This window comes from Sparus aurata, chromosome 5 (genome assembly GCF_900880675.1).
Source record: "Sparus aurata chromosome 5, fSpaAur1.1, whole genome shotgun sequence".
Taxonomy (NCBI): domain Eukaryota; kingdom Metazoa; phylum Chordata; class Actinopteri; order Spariformes; family Sparidae; genus Sparus; species Sparus aurata.
Window position 1 is genome coordinate 26,335,245 of NC_044191.1, and position 22,569 is coordinate 26,357,813.

Sequence of the window (22,569 nt, forward strand, 5' to 3'; positions counted from 1 at the left end):
ACCTTGCCAGGAGGTTTAAGACCAATATTCTTTCGTCCTCTAGTTTCTGTTCATTGTGTCTCTGGGGATATAAAGTGAGAAGAATGAAAGCAGAAACATGTTTAGAATAATTCCTGCTCTTTGGTATTTTAAATTAATCTTCCATCCCCAGCAGGAGGGGATTTTTCTGCGTGTCTCTCCTGAAATGCATGTCTTTTATAATTTAGCTCTGTCTTGTGCCTCCCTCCAGATAAAGTGGGCAGTGTGAGTGGAGACAGTGGGCACGGTTCCAGTCACACTGACGCTTATGATGAGCTCTTTCAAACACCCAGCATGGCGGACTTGGACCCCCTGGACAATGATCAAGAGGAAACCGGGAACAAGGTTGGATTCTTTTGGCTCCTGCCTTGTTCAAAGAGAGTTTATAAGAATGAGAGTGGATAGCAACATTTTGCATTCTGTTGGTGTTCTAGTGTAGCTTTTTCAATCCAGCGTTTACACATTCTCCATTTTAACTTTATTTCCCACCTCTCTTTATGTGTTGTCTTATTGATTAGAAATGCCACACAATTGATTTTACCATCTCTGTCCTGTCTTGTTCCTGGTCTGTAGGTCATTGACCTGTCCCAGTACAGTCCAACATACTTTGGTCCTGAACATGCCCAGGTTCTGTCCAGTCACCTCCTGAGTTCCAGTTTGCCTGGCTTAACCCGTATGGAGCAGATGTCACTCATGGCGCTGGCCGACACCATTGCTACTACAAGCACAGACCTCAAGGATAGCCAGGGCAAGAGCAAAGGTATTGCCAGGAAATAAAAACATAGAATAAGGGCTCTGCTCCGCACCATCATGGAAGTATGTTTTGATTGAACAATAAGAGCTGTCTGTCTTTTATTCACCAGGTGGAGAAACTCTGGATGAGTGTGGTCTGAAGTTTTTGCTGGCTGTCAGACTGCATACCTTCCTCTCTACCTCCCTGCCTCCAGCACACCGAGCACAGCTTCTGCGGCAAGGTACAGTGAGATTGTTTTCAAGCTGTTTTCATTGGGTGCATGTCATGGCTGACAAAAATGAGCAGGCAAAAACTGTAGCACTCAACAAACTGTAAGGAAACTGTCACATTCATAGACATATTATTTTTCAAGACCCTCAGAATTACCACACTTACCACACTTTTCCAAAAGGTTTAAATGTGTTTTTAGGAGGAGTTGTCTCCCTACACTCCTTTTAGATCAAGCTCCAGTGCTCCCACCTAGGTTTCAGTGCAATAACTCTCTAAAGACTCATGGTCTCAGTTGTAAAGTTTTGAAAGTAAATGTCTCAAGTTTCAGTCATTCATCATGCTAACACGCAAATGAATTACATGAATTTGTTTGCTTTTGGTTAGGAGTTAGAAATTTTACATATTAGGTCAGCAATTAGCTTGTGCTCTTGGAGGCTGCTATAATAGGTTGTGCTACACGACTTGAGATTTACATAAACGACAAGGGAGAAACGCACTTCCTAGCTTCCTGTGGTTCAGATTTCTTTTTACATGTTTTCTCCCAAATAATCAAAGGTATGGCAGTTTTATTAAATATGTAAATGCATATTAAAATCACTAGACAATGCTAATATTATCCCTACAAAATGCAGAACATTCCCCATTTTCCACATGTGCTTTTCACCTCTCTGCAGGCTTGTCCACATGTCATTATGCCTGGGCCTTCCACTCTGAAGCTGAGGAGGAGCTTCTGAATATGCTGCCTGCCCTGCAGAAGGGAGAGCCCACCTGGCCTGAGCTGCGCTCCATGGGTGTGGGCTGGTGGCTGCGCAGCACCAACAAGCTACGCAGGTGTATTGAGAAGGTAAAGCGGAAAATGAGTCAGTGAGCAATATCAGTGTCGTTGTTAAACAGTGACCCAGTTGTTAAGATAAATTGTCTGATTTAAAGTATAAAGTTGCAGATGAGTATAAAAGAGGACATGGTGTATATGGAAGTTTGATAATCAGTTTGCTTTCATGTCAGATATTGTTGTCTTTTTTTAAATCACCAAATGCATGTTTTAGATAGTTCAGAGTCTTAAAAAATATATTTAAAACTATAGTTGTAAGTCAGCTGACAAAGAAATGATTCTGCAACTGTTTTGATAAACACTTCATGATTTTAGTCAGTTTTCAAACAAAAATACCAAACATCTTGTTCTAGTTTCTCTAATTTGAGGATTTGCTGCTGCACTCTGTCTTAATCAGTAGCAAAAAGATTAGCTTTGTCCTTTGGACTGATGGTCTGATACTATCCAACACACTGAGCTCATTTTAATCAGTATTTTCTCCTTTTTAGTTAAACGGAACATCATTTTAAAGCTACTATAATCACATAAAAAATCTGCACTAGAGGATTTTAAGGTTGGTCATTAGTGTGTTAGCCCTGTGTACCTCATATTTATTACTTCAATTATAAATGAAGTGCTGTCTTCTAGGTGAAAGTGAAAGTTTGCTGAGGTTGCTATAAAATATAGCACTAAAATTGAGCTTGAGCTACTCCCTGAGACGACCCATAAAATTACAACTTGTAGATAAAACTGTAGGGGCTGAGTAGGCATGAGCTGAATGTATTTTTTTCTGTTTCTTTTTTTTTTTGTCAGGTTGCCAGGGCGTCTTTACTGATAAACAACGATCCTCTGGACGCAGCTATATTTTACCTTGCTCTGAAAAAGAAGGCAGTGGTCTGGGGATTGTACAGGTAGGCAAAACTGACATAATTTTGCATATGAAATACAAATGCACACACAGTCATCATAGTGTTTGCATCTACCGCTAACCAAAGATTAGTTCTGTAGGATTACTGAAGACTTGTGACACCAGTATTGTTAAATCCATATTGTTTCTCTCTGCAGGTCTCAGAAGAATGCCAAAATGACAGACTTTTTCCGCAACAACTTCAGCGAGGATCGGTGGAGGAAGGCAGCACTCAAAAATGCCTTTTCTCTGTTGGGAAAGCAGAGGTTCCAGCACTCTGCAGCCTTCTTCCTTCTAGCCGGCTCCCTTAAGGATGCTGTGGAGGCAAGTGGAAAATAGACATGACACACTGTTTGCAAGAAGCTCTTGCTCCTTCAACTGTAAGTGCCACTTGGCAGCGAGCTAATCCTAAGTTGAAACCTTGCTGTCAGTTGTCAATTGCAACAAAATGTCTGTAGCATTGTATGTTATTTCTTTTTGCCAACAATTCGCTGTCAATTGCAGTGTTTGACAGAGAGATCACATTCACACAAACAGACCTCACCACCGGTATTTCTTTGGTGTGCAGCATCCCTTTTATTATTAACAGCTCGATACATTTTCACAGCGGTGTCTTTTAGTACAATGAGCTGAAGAATTATTGATGTTGGCACTTGACTCTTGGGTGTTTCTGTCTTTCTTCCTTTTGTACAAATTTTCAATAGCATGCGGTCACATTCATAAATCAGCAGCGCCACGCTCTTGTTGAAGCTTCGTAAATTGGGACACCACCTCCTGCCTTCATATCAGAACAATATATTTGTATATTTTTGGTTTTTGTGTAAACTACTGTATCCGACTTAGTTTAAGCCACAAAAAATATACAGCTACCGTCGTTTTGCTCACATATCAAGAGGGCTGCGTCGGGTCACTGTGTTTGCTTAACCTTTTATTCATCAAGGTTATTCCTGTTTTGAAAGTCCCTGTGGCAATGAGTCATTGTTTCATCTGCATGAGTAACTGGGGCTTCTCTAAGCATTTTATGGAAATGAGCAGCGGCCAAGCAAAGGGCTATCATTGACTTTGCTCAGTCTCTCTAGCTGGGAGGTAGTCTCATTGAAATGCACCTCACACCTAACCAGTTAGGAGCAAATACAACAACTTCAGCTATCGTCTAACTCTTTGCTGTGTGTGCAGACTTTTCCTTTTTGTATTTTTTTTGGGGTTCTTTCCTTTTTTATGGATAAACAAGTAAGCTATGTATCCAGAATATGTATCATTTGTCTCTTTAGTCATGCACCAGAATCTCAGTAAGCATTTTTAAAATCATAGCCAACTGTGATAGCTTGCATTTTTTCCCCGCCTGTAGGTGTGTATAGAGAAAATGCAGGACCTCCAGCTGGCCCTGGTGATCTCCAGATTGTATGAGTCTGAGTTTGAGACGTCATCCACCTACAAAAAGATCCTCCAGAGACATGTTCTGGGACAAGACAAACAGGTGCAGTGTTTGTGTATGTTGCAGCCTCCGCAAGCTGTTGTGTTTACTGCGGAAGATGCACTGTTTAATCAGATTCCCCAATGTCTCTGTAATTAATACACTGCAGAAACCAGAATGAGCCCTTGTAATTCTCTGTATATTTCAGATTTACGCCCACCACGACCCCTTCCTGCGGAGCATGGCTCACTGGGTCCTGGAGGACTACAGCAGGGCATTGGACACTCTACTCGAACAGCCTACTAATAGCACCAGCTCTGGGTCGGCTGCTAGCAAGTGTGAGTCTGGTAGGTCCACAGGGCTTTCTTTCTTACTTCTATATAAAAACAATATCAAGATGGTACTGTTTAGTGCTGTGTAGCAGATAAGCATTTACTGCATGCATATTTGCTCACTGAAGCTGATGAAATTAACTCCTTTGATATTGAAATTTGGTACCAAACGACATTATTTCAATACCCAATAGTATCAAGGCAATTTGGTCAGTGCCATGAAAGTTCGATGTCTCACACTATACCCTGTTCACACTTTGTGAAAATCAAAACCAGGAGGGTGACCTGTGCTGCAGATTGTAATTTGACACTGTAACATTAAACCCTCTGCTTTCATAAATTGTCTCAGCCTTGCAACTATTTTTGGTCCTTTTTCAAGTTTTTGAAATCACTGCCTTCTGGACACAAGATCATATATTTGGGGAACTGAACATAATATGAAGCTTACTTTGACTAAAGAGCCAAACCAGTCCCAGATCAACATCACTGTGCTACACATGTTTCATAAATGATGTTCTTAAAGCACATTTAATATGCTTGCAGAGGAGAACACAAGCTTATAGAGCATCAGAAATTGTTCTTCTGCTCGATAGATTATGGGCTGTCCCGGCTGGGATTTTTCAGTTGTCTGTTCCTCTGATATTGTTCAGACCTGGACAGAAAAAGAGAGAACTTTATGCTCTACTTTTTTTTCCACCAGCAGCTCTCAATAACCTGTCACTTCTTGAACCGTTAAACCCCACTCACCTATAAGCCACAGAATGCAGCTCTTACGGCTGCATGCCTCAGTTTCTTCAACAAAGATTCAGTCAGGCCAGCTATAGCTCTATTTCTGTGTATGATCCAATTACACAGCTTGTCCTTGTAGGTACTGTCAAAGTTGTGAAGGTTTCTGGCTTTTTTCCCGATAAAAGCTAATTTTCTTTCTTCATATCTATGACAGGTAACTCTCCCGTGTCTCCATGTAATCCTGAGGTTTTCAACTTTTACACCTACCTTCGCACCCACCCACTCCTCCTTCGCCGCCATTTTGGCTCGTCAGACAAGGCTAAAGTTGGCCTAACTGCTGAGGGTCGCAGGGCTGACTCTATTAGCCTGGAGGAGAGAAGACTGTTTTTCACGGCTGCATATGCACATTTGCAAGCTGGCTGCCCCATGCTAGCTCTCGAGGTCCTCTCCAAGATGCCCAAAGTCTGCAAACATTCCAAACTCCTTAACCAGAACAATGCAGACGTTGCCACTGATCTGAGTGTTGGCAGCAAGAATGGACAAACATCAGATCCGGATTGGTCTCAGCCAGCGCTTAACGGCTATGAGTCTGATGGAAACAGCTTATCCAACAGCCAGTCAGATTCAGTGTTAAGTTTTGACTGGAGCCAGCCATCACTGACGCTCCCTGACGAGTCCCTGGAGCTGAAGTGGGACAGTGACAAAGATGAAGATGAGGAAGAGGATGAGGATGAGGAAGAACACAAAGATGGGAAGAGTGGTAGAACTGCAGACAGCAGCAGTGTGTTCCAGGACACACAGGATGCAACGTCGCCACTAATGGAGACGGTGACAGGAGAGGAAAGTGACAACAGCAGTGACTTCCTAGAACCATCTAATGACATCCTTGCCGCTCAGCTGAAGTTCACTGCCTGCTTGAAGATTATGACCAATGAGCTGAGGACGCTGTCGACAGGATATGAACTAGATGGAGGGAAACTACGTTACCAACTCTATCAGTGGTTAGAGAGAGAGGTAATGGCACAAACATTTAAACACGTCACAGACTCAAATCTATAATATGTAATTTAGTTTAAATTGTTATAATATCTGTCTGTCTTGCTGCAACCTCAGGTTCACTCAATAAGACTTTTATAACTTACATAACTCCCGTCTTCATGTTCACGTTTTGAAGATTTGTTTCGTGTGTTCTGTGTCAGTGCACATAAACATCATATTGGTAATGACTCCAGTGGTTTTCTCTTATGAAATTGTTTGTCTTTCCCTGTGAATACTGTTTGACAATTTGGCGAAATGCTACACCCACACCGTGCGAGATAGATTCGTACTCAATAATGAATCTAAAATGAAATTCTGTTTTCCCCAGGTGGTGGCTCTCCAGCGTTGCTGCAGCTACAAGCCTTGCTTGCCAGAGCTGTGCATCCAGGGTGAGGCCCCTGTTTCTGGGTTGGTGGAGGAGGAACAGGTGGGTGTGCATAGCTGGCTGCTTCTAGATCTGTCAGATGTTCATGAGGAAAAATCGATGCAACACTTGCTGTAATAAAAAATTAAGACAACTGCACAGCGAGAGACTTTGAAAAAATGTGTTTGTTTGATAAGACTTTTGCACCAATCTCCTTTTTACATGCTGCTGTAAATTTTTCTCGATTGTGTCAAATCAAATTATACATACAAAAAATAAATACATTTATAAAAAATTAAATAGATTTACTGTTGATTTACGCATTTAAAATGCATTTTGAAGATCCACTTATTTGTTTATTGTTGACAGAACAGATTCATGTGTATTGTTATAAAACAGTTGTTTTGTTTGGACAGTAGCCATTATGATAACGTCAGCATATTTACAGGGAAATTGACTGATTTGTCTGCATTACTAATGAAGTAAAATTGTTTTTTCCAGCCTGGGAGTCCTCGTGTTGACAGCCAGAGGAGCAGGAGACATTGGCTACAGAGTAACCAGCCCTTACTGAGGATGTTTCTGAGCTACTGCAGCTTACACGGCTCCCACGGTGGAGGACTGGCCTCTGTACGCATGGAGCTCATATTGTTGCTACAAGAGTCTCACCAGGTAATTAAAAATATGGACAGATGCACACTAAAGGCCACTGATGGACAGAGTAAGATAATTTTTTGTCTGTCTTTGTAGCTGCTGCAGCTGAGTGACTGTGCTAAGTGTCCATATTTGCTATAAAAGTTTAAAAGTGGTTGCCAGGTGGCAAAGAAGCACACAGTTGATCCCTTGATTACTTACAATTTCACAAACACTCTGGTTTTTATTATTACATGAAATAAAACTTGGGATTTTTTTATTCCTTGTCAAAGATGACAGTGAATTAAGAAAAATAATAGATAATTGTTTTTTTGTGATCAAATTTTTATTTTATTTTTAAAGAAAGAAAGGCATAAGTATGTACTTGCACATTACAAGAATAGATCATAAAAATATATTCATACCTACACACATGCTTAAATACATATGTAAACAACTAAAATTAAAAATAAAAAAAAATAAAAAAAAACAAATGCACAATGAAATCAGAGCCGAAATCATAACCCCAAATATAACCCACCCATTCCCTGGATCCAGGACTCCAAACCTCAGTCACATGTTACACCCGAAACCCACGGAGGGCAGTAAGAAGTGAATGCCAAGCCTTTATTGCCGACTCCTTAGCTCCGTGAACTCTGGCAATCGACAACTCCAGATAAACAATGTCCAAATATGTCAAAACCCATACTCGGAAAGAAAGTGAGTGTGGAGGTTTCCAACGTGTGGCAACTAGTTTTTTCGCAGCTGTTAGACCAGCCAACAGTGCTCTTCTCTTGTCCAGTGTCAAACCCAGCTCTGTCAAATCATTCAAAATTAGTGTAGCAGGCAAGCAGGGCAACCTGATCTTAAACAACTTTGAAAGGTTAAAGGCAACCATCTTCCAAAATTCAGCCACTGGGGAACACTCCCAGTACATATGAAAAAAACTGCCAATCACTTTGGAAGAACATAAAGTACATGTTGGATCATTAATAACCTTCATCAAATGAAGCTTCCTAGGAGTTAAATATACCCTATGTACAAAATTGTAATGTATTTGCTGATGATCAGGATTTCTGGATGCTAAGCTCACATTAGCCCAAACTTTATCCCAGTCAAATGTGGGTTTCAGATCTGGAACATCTCTCCTCCACACCGCGTCTAATGCCAGGGGTCTGTAAGAATGCTGTAACAAGAACCAGTAGAGTCTCGAAACAAAACCACTTGTGCCTCTAGCTGAGTGGAACAATTTGTGAAGTGAGTGTGGCCTAAGAGGGCCCTTTAAAGGAACACCATTGCTTTTTAGGGCCGTTCTCAGCTGCAAGTAAAAGAAAAAGGAGGTACGTGGTACACCGTACTTAATACATATGTTCTGAAAAGTAAGTAGTCCCCCCTCTCCGAAAATGTCACCAAGTGTACAAATGTTTTTTCTTTCCCAGTCAGGAAAACAAATAGGACGACTGCCAATCAGCAACTTATCATTATTAAATATTGGAGAGTATGGGCCCCATCCAGGAGAGCAACCAGCTAATTTCTCCACCCTCCTCCATATAAATAGCAAATATGAAATTATAGGGCCAAACCTCAAGCGGCACTGGCGAGCTGAAATGTTAGAATGCAGGATATTAGCAAAAGAATATGGGGCCAATTTCTGCTCCTCCAGAGCTCGCCATGATACCCGTGCATCAGGTCGAAACCAAGTTAATAAGGGCCTCAGTGTAAAGGCCCACTTATAAAATTTGAAGTTCGGGAGAGACAGGCCACCGGCCTGCCTCTCCCGCTGCATTGTGGTGAGCTTAATGCGAGGTCGTCTACCACGCCAAAGAAATTTTGTTATTGCTGATTGCAATTTACTCCAATATTGAGAGGGCGGGGGAAGGGGGAGCATCGAACTCACAAAATTGACTCTGGGCAGAATATTCATTTTAATTATAGCCACCCTACCACGAAGTGAATTTGAGAGGCCAGACCACCTGTCGAGGTCCGCCACAACTTTGTTAAGCGTATTACAAAAATTGTTTTTAGTTAGTGTGTGTATTGAGGGATAAATATCTATCCCCAGATAAATAAAGTTTTTAGTAACTGGGATAGATGCAGGGATGGGAGCACCACACATGGCCTGATTTAAAGGTAGCAAAGCGGATTTTTGCCAATTTATTTTAAAACCGGAGAGGCTGCCATAATGTTCAAAGATTGACAAAACATGTGGGATACATTGCACTGGGTTGTTTAAATATAATAAAACGTCATCAGCATATAGTGAAATGTGATGATGAGTTCCGTTAATAGAAATTGGAGAAATAGTAGGCGAGTTGCGGATAGCTTGTGCTAGCGGTTCGAGAGAAAGAGCAAATAACAGAGGGCTGAGAGGACAGCCCTGTCTCGAACCTCTCGAAACAGGGAAGGGAGGAGAGCTAGTTTTGCCTGTGAGCACTACGGCTGTTGGATTTTTATACAGTACTTTAATCATGTTAATGAACGGCGTGCCAAACCCCATAAACTCAAGCACTGACCATAAAAAAGGCCACTCCAGGCGGTCAAAAGCCTTCATCGCGTCTAGTGAAAGGACAGCAGCAGGGGTACTTAAGCCTTGAGCGCCATCTATAACATGTAATAATCTTCTAACATTATCTGTGGCCAGTCTAGATTTTATAAACCCCGTCTGGTCACTGTGAACCAACTCTGTCATATGGCCTTGAAGCCGCCGGGCTAATACTTTCGCGTAGATCTTTAGGTCTGCGTTTAATAGTGAAAGTGGCCTGTAGCTGGAGCACTCTACCGGGTCCTTTCCTTTTTTAAGGAGTAGTGAGATTAATGCCGAATTGACATCCCTAGAAAATGAACCCTCCTTGATTGAGTACTGAATCATGTCCACTAGCAGTGGGCCAATCAAGGGCCAAAAAACGAGGTAGAATTCAGGTGGGATACCATCTGGCCCTGGTGATCTACCTTTACGCATGTCCTTAACAGCCGCCTCACACTCCTGCAATGTGATATGGCCATCTAGTTTAGCGGAGTCATCATTATTAAGGCGAGACAGTTTAGTGCTATCCAAAAAATTATTACAAACATATTTATTGAAATTGCTATCGGAATTATATAACTCCTGATAAAAGGAGGCAAAGGAAGCGTTTACTTTTTTTGGGTCAGATTGAAGAGTATCATCTTTATCTTTAATGCAAAAAATATCAGCAAAGTGCTCGTCAGACCGAAGCTTCATTGCTAGTAAATGACTAGGTTTGGAGGAGTTGAAATAGTAAGTTTGCCTTGTTTTATGCATAAGAAACTCTGAGCGGCGCCTCAGAAGAGAGTTAATCTCCTTCCTGATCAGTTCCTTCTGCAGGGCTATATGAACGTTAAAGTTAAGTTGCAAGCTCGCATCAAGGGTCGCATATTTTAATTCCAAAGCTTCTAATTTGGCTGCACGTTCCTTATTTCGTGTTGAAGCATATAAGGTGGTATTACTCCTTACAAAGCCCTTCACTGCCTCCCAAAGTATCCTTGGATCCGAAACAGAGCCAACATTAAACTCCAAAAACTCTCTAAAATTACTTTCAAACTGAGCTTTGAATTTTTCGTCACTCAATAGAGAGGAATTAAATCGCCACCTAGGGGCTTTAGTGGAAGACGGGCGAACAGTAACCGAACAATATATTGGCTTATGATCAGACCAAGCAACCGGGATATAATACGCATTATGAGTATTTTGACACAGATCCCTCGAGACGAAGATAAAATCCAGCCTCGAGAAGGACCCGTGCCTCCCTGAGTAGAATGAAAAGTCCTTTAGAGAGGGGTTAAGCATACGCCAAATATCGACCATGCCTGTATCGGTTGCCCACTGGCGGAGCGCCTCAGACGCAAGACGTTGGTCCCTACTCTCAATGCCGCCTGTTCTGTCCATGCTGCGGTCCCACACCGCATTGAAATCTGCCCCTAGAACCACATGAAATCCTGTGAGGTCAAGCAAAGATTTAGTTAGTAGTTCATAGAAAGCGACATCAAACACATTGGGAGCGTAAGCGGAAATAAGTGCAATGTTTTTCCCATCCATACGGATCTTGGCAATAGCTATCCGACCCGCATCATCCACCCAAGAGCCAATCACATCAAATTTTAGTTTGCGTTTGCACAGTACCATTACCCCTTTAGACTTAGTGGCTGCAGATGAAGTTGCAATAGGATGATAAATCCTATTGGCTAATCTACCCGCATCTTTGCATAGTAAGTGTGATTCCTGAATCATAGCAAAATCTATGTTTTTCTTACGGAGATACTCTAGCACACTGGTTCTTTTGTGAGGAATATTAAGACCCCTGGCATTGACTGAAATGAGATTGAGAGCTGTCATGCGCTGAGAGGAAAAATAAAATGAGAAAAAGAGTTGCCCCAATAGTGGTAAGAGAGAACTCTGGATCGAAAAAAGAAAAACACCCCAAAACAAAAACAACAAAAAACATTAAAAACAACACACAAAAAAAGAGGAAGATGAGGAAGCAACATACTATCAACCTTCCTGATAATCCACAACTGGATAACTAACTCAAAGAACTAAGAGTTTCCGGCCACTCAAGCGTGGCAGCGACACCACCAATTATCAAAAAGCTAAACAGCAACAGTATGAATATTTTCTTCAACATTAAAGCATCTGCCTTAAAACAGTAAGGGACACCTTCAACAGACCAAGGCACATCTGGACGTGGCCCCCACCCCACCGGCAATTTAGGCATAACATGCTCACCTGCTAATAACACACATATGGTCCTCAAAGTATGAAAAGGCGTGGGCCTATAAAAAACTACAAAAATGATAACAATCTAAAGGATAAAGTAGAAGACCTTGTATTGAAAAATAGTTACAGGTAGCAAGGCATGAGATCTGTAGACCGGGCAAGAGAAAAAAAAAAAAAAAAAAAAAAAAAAAAAAAAAAAAAAAAAAAAAAACATCTCCACCCTCCAGTGATATAAACCGAAATGTTCATCTAGATGCCTGTCAGGGTGGGAGATGGGGAGAGAAAAAAGTTACGATGTCTTACCCAGGTCACTCTGCAAGGTGCAAAATTAAAAAGGGGGGGCGCATCATAATGCAAGGTCAATTAAATGTTTTGATGCATTTCAAAGCCTTCTTAGGATCTTCAAAGCGATGCTTTACCCCGTTTGGAGTTGTGAATGAAAGCACAGCAGGATAGCCGATGCCAAACGGGATTTTGGCCGAGTGAAGCAGACGTTTGCACTCCAGAAAAGAGTGTCGACGCTCCTGTGTAGCCTTGGAGAAGTCTTGATAGAAGCTAATCTTATGGTTCTGCCAGCGGACATCCCCAATCTCTCTAGCAAGTTGTCTCACCCTCTCCTTCTGCTGGAACCTCAGAAAACGAACAATGAAGGGCCTTGGTGGGGCTCCGGGCTTAGCTGGTAACAGCGACCGATGAGCACGCTCCAAATCCAGGCCCCCCTCGAAATCAGCCCGGAGGATCTCGGGGAGAGTAGCCCTCAGGAACGATATGGTGTCTTTATCTTCAACACGTTCTGGGAAACCATATATGCGTAGATTAACTCGCCTCTCCCGGTCCTCATATTCGGTTAGTTTGGCGTTCAATTTTTCCACTTCGGAGGCCAAAGCCGGGGGGGAGTCGCAGCGCTGCCTCTCTGCTTCCTCCAGCATGTCCAGACGAGCCTCTGCGCTAGTCATTCTCGCTAGCATGTCGGCTAGCTTAGCCTCCATCGCCTCAACAGCTCTTCTTGTTTCTAGCACGTCCTTATGGACGTCTGCAAAGTGTTTGGCTTGATCGTTCAGGATTCTCGTTTGGTCAGTTGCTAGTTTCTGAAGAAGTTCATGTATCTGGGCAGTAGAGATAGGGTCGCCCGCGGCCTCTCGAGTCGCCGATACAGGAGAGGCCTGGCCAGCTCGGGAGCTAGCAGAAGCCCTGACACCTTGCTGTTGTTGAGACGCGTTTGCATCATTTTTACGAGAGGACGGCATGTCGTCGGCAGGAGAAGTGAATATTCGGCCACTTGCGAAAGAAAAAACAATGTGAAAAATAGCGAATGCCAGTATATTCACACAAAGTATAAACTAGTGGTGTCGCAGCCTCCAACCTAAGCAGCCATCTTACTCGGCGCCATCACGTGACCCCAATAATAGATAATTGTTGAAGTGAATAACGACTGGTGCAACCCTAGCTAACAGTCTCACAATAGAGTAACTGCTGTGAACACTGTTTCATATTTGTAACCAGGATGTTTCATCACAATGAGGTAATAAATGTGATGCAGCCTGCTCAGACTTTATCTGTGTCAGAGGTGACATTATGGGTTTTATAGTGGGAACAAGAATAATGTGAACAGAATATAGATTTGCAATAACAGCCATCAGCTGCACGTAGAAACAATCCAGCAAGCAGAGCTGCAGTATTATTTAAGCGATCACATATTCTCTTTGAAGTGAAGGATACGTAGCAGATGAGGGGGCAAAGTACAAATGAAAGACGAACATGACGACATCTGAAAGGTGGTGTTAATGCCACCAGATTCTCAAGACACACACACACACACACACACACACACTCACACACACACTCCCACTCAGACCTACTTATTCTGCCCTGGCGATCGTCGGCACGCCTCCAGCAATAGGCTGACAGTTTGTGCTGATTCTCTGAACTCCTGAGGGACATCCCGCCTTCGGCTGACTATTAGAAGGTTGAGTCAAATTTTAGGAGGTAAACAACTCAATGAGCCGCCGTGGGAACAACGGTTCTTAAATGTTAGCACAGTCGATGGGCACTGGGAGTCCTTTCTACTCTCCTGCTTTGGTTTTGAAATAAAAGCAGTTCCTTTTGTCACAGCTCTGGTCCCATGGTTGTCAGATTTCTCCTCTGTTGTCGAGGAAATTTCTCAGCATCTTCTTTTGTCTCAACTTCAGCCAGTGTGCAGAGTGAGTTGAGGAGGTTTGTGACAACTGAATGTGATTCATCAAGCGTGACGAACATAAGCTTGTGGTATTCTTACACACTGTGTCTTGTCCAGAGTCTCGCAAACATAGACACAACAAAGCCAGCCATCCCTTTTTGCCAACCTCTTCTTTTTAGCTCTTTAAACGTCATTCACACATACACTGGAGAAGACATTATGCACTCTATAAAAAATGGGATCATGTGTGACTTATTATGGCTAAGGAAAAGGCTGTTGCTTCAGAGTTCAAAGCAGCACTGTTCTTTTCTCGGCTGCCTTTGTGAGCTGTTACTTTTACCCTCCAAAAAAAGAAATGAGAAAGTTGAATATATGTACTCTTATTTTTTTAAGTTTGCTGTGGTGCAAGTGCAATGTGTTGTTGAATATATGTCCCAGTGTATAGTGTGAGTGTTATGTGAACACTAAACAATTAAATGTTTTTATTTACTGTGTAATAAATTATCAATTTTGTTAACGCATGTGCAGACCTATTGTAATGACCGAACCCACATTCAGTATGTGTCTTTCTTTTTTCTCCCCACAGGATGACTCCATACACTCAGCGGTGACGCCATGTTGTCCACAAACCTCCATCCCACTTCTGATGGCTTGCACAGCCAACGTCAAGACAGTTGTGGCCAATCCCATGGTCTACCTGACCAACCTGACTCATGACATCTTGCAGACCATTAATGCACTCGACTCTCCTCCTCATCCCGATGTTGTCAACAATGAGGTAAGGCAGTCTTATTTATGCATCTCTTCTTCCAGTACGGTTGATTGCTTAAAGTGACCATTTCTCCTGATAGAAAGGCCATGAATCTGAGTTTATTGAAGGAGGCCAGTGATCATGGGAAACTTGAATCGCAATATATACATTTTTCACATTGGTATTCAGGAAACTCTGAGGCCTATTTTTTTGGCATGGATTTTAGTGTCTATATCCAGGTGGATCTAAAGGATGATATTAGCTTATTGCAGTTATATCTGTGTGAGCATGCATGTCAGCCAGTAACTTAAAAGAAATTGCAGTTCTAAAATGCCAAAGAGAAGTTTGAAGTAGTTTTGGATACAGGGACACCATTGTAAAGATATTTTTTCAACTGTAAAATGCTGAATTCAATACAGAAATCCAAATCAAAATAATTGTTATTGGGACCAATTTTATGTTCAGATAATTGTTACTAGAACTAAAACTATTGTGTGTCAATAGTTGTCTTTCCATCTAATTATTAAGTGAATTTAAACATAACTTCTGAAATCTGGCAAAAGAAAACCAAGGAAATGCGAATAAGGTGCGTTTCTATTAGGTGGTTTGAAACAAATATTCGAGCTCCTGAACCTTCAACCACCAATTAACTTCAGAGAAAAAGAAACAAAACTAGTTGCCTTAGCTATCTATGAGAGAATGTGAGAATAAATCTGCGAATGTGAATCGTATAGGAATAACCAAAAAACACAGACAGTGGGCAGTGATCAGTCATGTCATTCCATCACCATAAACCTTTTCTAATGCAACTCTTCAAAACTCGCACACAAATATGCTAAAGGAAACACAGCTGATGTTTACCAACTGCTCAGATGTATAGGTTTGATTTGTTCTTTTAGATGTAATAAGTTTTGATTGTGTTCTTGCTCCTGACACGCTAACCCATGCTTAGTTGTCTTAATAATATATCAATTTAATTTTTTTTAATTTATTTTTGTACCCTGTGCTTTATTTCAGATTTATGTGCTGCACACATTGGCCGCCTCCTTATCAGCCTGTATATATCAGTGTCTGTGTGAACACACCCACAGGTAAGTGTCTCATCTGACTCACCTGTTGCTAGTATTTTTAAGCTTTTAACCCTCCAGACTGTTGCTGCATGTACTGTTCCACTTGGCACTCTTGTTCTCAGCAGCTTAAGAATTATTTTTAATAAGGCACAAACCTTGAGCTATTTTCCCCCAATGTTTTGGGGACCTGGAGAAAGAAATCTTTGCAGATCTCAACGCATCATTTGAAAATAAATGCGTTCATGCAGCCTGAATCCAAAAGGTTTGCGCTCATAGTGCGTATCTACAGTGCAGCATCTCTCCGAGCAAGCTTTTTGAATTCTTTGATACGACTTTTCATTTTCCACCACATTCACCTGGCAACTGCACCAGCCATCACAAGATTATTTACCGGTCAGGAGTGATCAGACTTTGTTTTCCTATTCTTAGCTTTAGCATTTAAAACACAAAATGCTGGCAAAAATATTGTTAATTGTGTCCTCAGGTTTGCTTTCGTGTGTGTGTGTGTGTGTGTATGTGTGTGTGTGTGTGTGTGTGTGTGTTAGAAGGTTTTTAGACTTATTGGAGCAGAATGATAAGAGATAAGAGGGGAGGGAGGGACATGACTACTGGGAACCAAGCATGCTTTATGATGAGAGGGTCATACACACATCTTATGATGAAAGGGTAATCCACACACATCTTAAGTCAAATACTACAAATGTAATACCAAAGCTGCTTTTCAAGATTTGTTTTAGATTTTTTAATGAGGGAGCTTCTTTGCACATGTTTTAGGTTTAGCAAAGCTCCATAGTGGTGAGATTTAAGGCATGGGGGAAGAGAAATATGTTGGAAGCCTGCTTATCAAAAATGTGACAGCCCTAGTCTGTTTTGACCGAGCTGAAAATGATTTATGAAAACCACCCGGCTGCTGTTTATCATTCGTATTGTAAATACTTAATCAGATTTTTGTTTCTGACAGATGGGAGGGAGGAATATTGTTTATTTAAGACAAGTATGTTCTATAACTTCCAATCACTTTGACAACAGCCCAGTAGGATTTAAACTTTGGATGAATGAATACGTACGTGTGTGTGTCGGAATCTTTTTTCCAAACAAGCTATTTTGCTTCCAGCTGTGCTGCTGTGTGAGTTACTGTCACCGTTCTGCCAGATTGCCTGTTTGATTGCTCGATGTTGCGCAGAATCATTTTTACTTATGCTTGACCAGACTGTGACCTTTTAAAGCAACAGTGATGCGACTCCAGGGAAAGAAATGCTTGTTTCAGATAAGTGATTTATCAAATGGAAACTGTTTTTTTTTTTCATGCATCATTTTTCAGAGCGAGCTCTCTGCCCTTTCAGACCTTACAAACAAGCACCTGGTTTTACGACTTCCTTTCCACCATATACGTTAGTCACACCCACAACCAAGTATCACACACTGTGAGTTGAACAGTCTCACTAAAATAGCAAGGCTATTTCTAATTTAACACCCTCTTTGTTATGGTAATCATGATCTAAACTCTCCTGGTGTGTCGCTGCAGAGGTTTGATGAAATTGTGCTTCTTTCCTCTCGAGTGTGAGAGGTTTGTGCTCTTTTCTCTTTTTATTGTCATGTTGACTTCAGGTTAATTTTGTTGAAAAAACAACCAACAGATTCATCCATATGAAGCCCTAAAGCACTGGAGTCATGGCTGTGAAAACTTATTGTTAGAAGTGCTTTAATATTGCAGTTACAACCGTTTCTTCATTATATTCACTTTGGCTTTGAAAATATTTTTGATGTGGAGGCACATTTCTTTTATTCGTCGAAGCTTTAACAGTCTCCCTGGTGGGTTTCCATATTATCTGCAACAATAGAAAGGGTTTTTGTTATACGTGTTGAAAAGCCACTTTCTTCTCTATCAGCAAACAGCATAGATAGGCTAAACTTCAGTGCTACCCGATAGTCTTTCATTTTCTGACAGAACAATCCTTTTCAGCGGTGCCTCATATTTAGAAACATCATCCCAGAGTTCAGAACAAATTTAAATCATTTAAAGTGAAACATTTACACATTATATATTTACACCACCTAACCTATTTTTTTAAAAATTCACTTTTCAGTCCAGGGTTTTCATCTTTGACATCGGTGTTATTCTTTGTGCTCTCATACTGACTGTGTGTGGTTTCTTTTTTCTGTCTGTTGAATCTCCCACAGCCATGTGAACCAGTTCACAGGAATCGTGTATCAGAGTGTGTTGCTGTCTCAAAAGCAGCCAGTCAGAACCGTCAGCATGGATGAGTCTGTTCAGCCCAACACCTCCCCTGCACAGTGGCCAGGTAAAAAAGCCAGACCTAACACAATTTTATTTATTTATCAGATTATTTGACAGGGACAACACATTTAGACATTGTTACATCTTATCAGAATGCAACTGATGCAATATATGTAGAACTTCTAGCCATGGCTAATTTGCTGTCCTTGTCACTTGTTAAGCTTTTGGGGAATAGAACACATGATACAACACTCTAAAACAGACACAGAAGCTAAGAAACAAAACAAAACACATATTTCTCATTGTCAATAATAAAAGACCCAGTGAGATGTTTGTCCATCTCTCTGTACTTATCAACTCCCCTGCCTTTTCTGTCCATTCCTACTGAGGATTTAATTTAATTATTTTAAACAGAATATATTGTTTCTTTAAAAATAAAAAAAAAACAAGAAGGCTCTGTAATTTCCCCAAATAGCTGAGCATTCTAATTTTTAACAGGAGTTACTCAAACATGAGTAAAGATTGCATTTGCTGGGACAAGTCTCAGCTGTGGATAATTGCACATTTGCATTTGAATGAATGATTTTTTTTTTTTTTTTTGCAGCAGGTCGGTGTGTGTGGGTTTGACTCAAAATAGAATTATGTTTGTTTTGGTCGATTGATAAACTTTCTTGACAGTAAAATGACACAAGAAATAGTCTCCATTTTCCTTTCAAGGAAAGGAGAGGGGGACAACATTAAAAAACAAACTCACAACAGGCCTTATAGGTTGAAACATCAAGTCAAAAATGTATTTGTAATTGCAGTTTCTGGACAACCTCTACTTATCATTCATTTGCTGTTTCGTGACCTGCACCTGTAATTGAAGCCAAACTACAGGGTTTTAGACTTGATCTGCCATTCAGTAGTGGTTTTTGGAGATCACTGACTAAAAGCCCCAAATCAGAGGCAAATCAGCGCAGTGATCACTATGTGTGAACTTTAAAAGATAAGATCCAGGAGCTCACCGACACCTGGATATCTAGCATGATATGTATGACTTACAGTGACTGTATATTCTGCTCTTTGTGTCTTCAAATGCATAATGTTTTATGTTAATTTGTAATTGATTTTAATTTTTTTCTCTTTCTCTCCTCTCTCCTTTCTTCTCAACACCCCTCTTCAGGTATCGCCTCTCTGATTCGCCTGTTGAGCTCAGCGGGCGAGGAGAGCCAGCCGGGCTTAGCTGTGTTGCTCTGCGAAATCCTGACTGCTGTCTACCTCAGTCTGTTTGTTCACGGCATGGCCACTCACTCCAGCAATGAACTGTTTCGCATCGTGGCCCACCCCCTCAACAGCAAGCTTTGGGTGACGGTGTTCGGAGGAGGTGCCCGGATGCCTGTCATAGAGAAACCCAACAGCCCAATGAGAACTCCTCCGCCAGGTGAGAAGGGTTTAGTTTGGCTGATCTAGTTTTCTCTCTGACTGTCTGCCTGAGTGGCTGTCTCTCTGTGTGGGGTTCTTCTTTTGGAGGTGACCCAGGAGCTAAATCAAATCAGCCCACCTAGATTAATTGGGTTCCCATCTGTAGGTCGTAGTGAAATCCATCAACCTATTAGTGTGGGAGCTATTTGCCTCACACCCTGTCTGTGCTACTCCCTCATTGCTGGCAGAGGAAACCTGATGTAATATAACTGTTACTCCTGTTTATTTGACGAAGTGTTTGCATTTAAACTACTGTTGATAATTAAAACTGAAGTAGTTGTTTCGTATATGATTTCATAAAAAAATAAGTGGGTATGGTTGTGACAGCAGCTGAAATCAAAGATGCAGCAATTTAATGATCACTTGGTCTCAACCCTCCAGCCTCACCAAGTGGCTCAGACAGGAAGTCGCGACGATTCAGGCTCCTTTCGTCGCGCAGTGGATCCAAGGAGGAGTCTGGCATCGATCGGGAGGGTCCATCCAGTCCCAGGCCTATCCCTGTGGTGGAGCAAGAGGCTACCTCCATTTTTAAAGAACGATTTGTTCCTCCAGACCTCAGCATTTGGGATTACTTTATCGCGAAGGTACGACATTATGTACCACTTCTTTTGGTTTCATATGCAAGTTTAACAGCATTATTATATTTTAACCATATTATCATATTATATTTCCTTTTTGTGTGTCATATTCATTATTGTTGCTGTGTTCATGGTGCTTTTAGCCTTCGCTGCCACCATCAGAAAGCAGAATTGAATACGATTCAGAGGAGAGCCAGGGCAGTGAAGATGAAGAAGACGACGATGATGAATATGAATATGCGTTTGACCCCAACTCTCCACAAAGAGAACATTCGAACCACAATTCATACAGGTAATGACTCAGACAATGTTATTGTTGTTATAAACATACAGTAACATGTAGACACAAAAATAGATGAGTAATACATAAGATAGGAATAAAATACAATGAACTGAAATATGTCAAGGAGTTCAGTGGATTCAAGGAATCTACAGAGAATTTAAAAGACAAAACGCAGAGGGAATGAAAGATTTGGAATAGCAGTTAGATTGTAGGATATTCATGCAAAGGATGACTCATCTTAACCTCAATTCAAGCAGCCTGAAGTAAACCTGCATGTGTTTATGTCTTTCTATTGACTTTGTGTTGATCTCTGTGCCTCTAAATGTTGTTCCACATTAAGTCTGAACTCACCTTTTATGCTCCCAGTTTTATTGAAGGCAGCTTTGGACCCATTAAGAGCATTTATGTCCAACTAATCTGATTTCTAAATGGCTTTTTCTCCTTCCAGTTGGTGTTTGATGCGTCTGGCGATGGTTCAGCTGGTGTTGGTCAACCTCAAGTCCTTTTACCCAATGGCAGGATATGATCTATTGGGTAAACACTAAAACGCACCACACATCCTCTGATGTACTAACGTCCGAGATGTAGATAAGGGGCGCTCCATATCTCACTGCCCGTCTTAGCTAATCTTATTGCCTTCTTGTTTGTGCTTGGATTTACCACAGATCTGCCCGTGGGCTCTCCTCTGTGTCACACTGTGCTGAAGACGCTGCAGCGCTGGGAGCAGGTGCTGCAGAAAAGGCTGGAGATCTTCGGGGGCCCCCCTTCCAAGTACATCTGCACCCACCTCCAGGATGAAACAACCTCACCCGGTCCTGCCCTGCTTAGACACAAGGCCCTGTTTGAACCATCCAACACCCCATTCAGGTAACAACATGAGCTGGGTAACACATGTTAAAGAAATTTTATGATAAGGTTTGAGTGGCCTCATAAATATTCAGGTTGGATTATTGCGATCCGTTCTTCATGGATCCATATGAACAGTGCCTAAAGAAGTTTGATATTGTATACTGTTGTGCTTTCAGTTTTACTACTGTCTGTGGAAATCTCGTACACCACTGTACTCGATATGCTGCTGCTATCACTGTTGTGTAGAGCCACAGACATACCCTTTGGTATGTTTTTATAAATTAATCTGTCTTTGGGCTGGTACCATCTTATCTGTGTGTAAAAATCAATATGGCCTCTGCTTTCAAGATAATCTACTGTTGTTGGTACCAAGAGTCAGAACAGATTTAGGCAAAATAGCTTTTAAGTACACTGCCCATTGTTCCTAGTATCATTTGCAGAAGGACCTGAAATTGCTGCTCTGGGGGAATCGAGGTCTATTTTTAAAAGAATGCAAAAATTGTACTCTTGGCAAAAGTGATTGCTCTTGAATTTTCACTGAAATATATATATTTTTAAAATGCATGCTACCCTCTTGGCCTGTTCACTCTTGAGAAGGAAACATTTTGCTTAATGAGGCTTTTACCTGTTTAAAGCAGCTGTAAGCGTTATCTACGCATTAAAAAATGTTAATTAGCTCTGTTTTCCAACATCAATCACTGCTGGAGTGTTTGGTCAGCATCTCATGTCTGTCCTCTGCCTGCTCATGCAGTAACAGAGAAAATAAACTGCTGCACAGGAACATGCAGAGAGCAGGATCCTCCTGTAAGGGTTACAGATTAAGCTACTAGTTCCGGCACTTCTGGTGACACCTTTTTATGCTCCCTTTTTATGTAGGAAAAAAATTACATCTCTCAAACATATAGCTGTCACTGCTTACATACTGCCATGCCTCCTTTACGCTGGTATGGATGTTAGGTAATACAACTTCTGGAGGGCGCTGCCGCTCAGAGGTCTTGCACAAACCTCCACTTTTCCTTCACCGCCGTTCAATTCACATTTAATTCCTATCCGATCTCCTCCCAGCTGCTCTGTAGTCGCTGTTTGTCTCTGCGTCCGGGTGAAGTAACATCATACAGATACTCACCAACTGATAACCTTAAACTTGTTCATCTTGTCCCGTAGTTGTGTCTTGCTTGAACTATTGACTACCCTGCCATACTGCCCCCCACGACTACCAG

The 22,569-nt window shown here is 41.5% G+C and overlaps 1 protein-coding gene across 3 annotated transcripts in view; it reads left to right on the forward strand.

The window, feature by feature from the left end:
• The window catches only part of dmxl1 (Dmx like 1), a 62,419-nt gene that overhangs the window by 23,394 nt on the left and 16,456 nt on the right, over nucleotides 1-22,569 (forward strand). For 2 of the 3 annotated variants that reach the window (XM_030416166.1, XM_030416168.1), the window contains exons 21-39: nucleotides 230-363; nucleotides 592-778; nucleotides 882-992; nucleotides 1,657-1,826; nucleotides 2,607-2,704; nucleotides 2,859-3,024; nucleotides 4,049-4,177; nucleotides 4,323-4,461; nucleotides 5,390-6,189; nucleotides 6,542-6,640; nucleotides 7,079-7,246; nucleotides 14,702-14,893; nucleotides 15,884-15,957; nucleotides 18,118-18,239; nucleotides 19,341-19,598; nucleotides 20,021-20,223; nucleotides 20,361-20,509; nucleotides 20,949-21,034; nucleotides 21,166-21,367. In XM_030416166.1, coding sequence (XP_030272026.1) covers nucleotides 230-363; nucleotides 592-778; nucleotides 882-992; nucleotides 1,657-1,826; nucleotides 2,607-2,704; nucleotides 2,859-3,024; nucleotides 4,049-4,177; nucleotides 4,323-4,461; nucleotides 5,390-6,189; nucleotides 6,542-6,640; nucleotides 7,079-7,246; nucleotides 14,702-14,893; nucleotides 15,884-15,957; nucleotides 18,118-18,239; nucleotides 19,341-19,598; nucleotides 20,021-20,223; nucleotides 20,361-20,509; nucleotides 20,949-21,034; nucleotides 21,166-21,367 — 3,487 coding nt within the window. The remainder of the gene's footprint in view (nucleotides 1-229; nucleotides 364-591; nucleotides 779-881; nucleotides 993-1,656; nucleotides 1,827-2,606; nucleotides 2,705-2,858; nucleotides 3,025-4,048; nucleotides 4,178-4,322; nucleotides 4,462-5,389; nucleotides 6,190-6,541; nucleotides 6,641-7,078; nucleotides 7,247-14,701; nucleotides 14,894-15,883; nucleotides 15,958-18,117; nucleotides 18,240-19,340; nucleotides 19,599-20,020; nucleotides 20,224-20,360; nucleotides 20,510-20,948; nucleotides 21,035-21,165; nucleotides 21,368-22,569) is intronic. The other variant, XM_030416167.1, reaches the window with a different exon arrangement.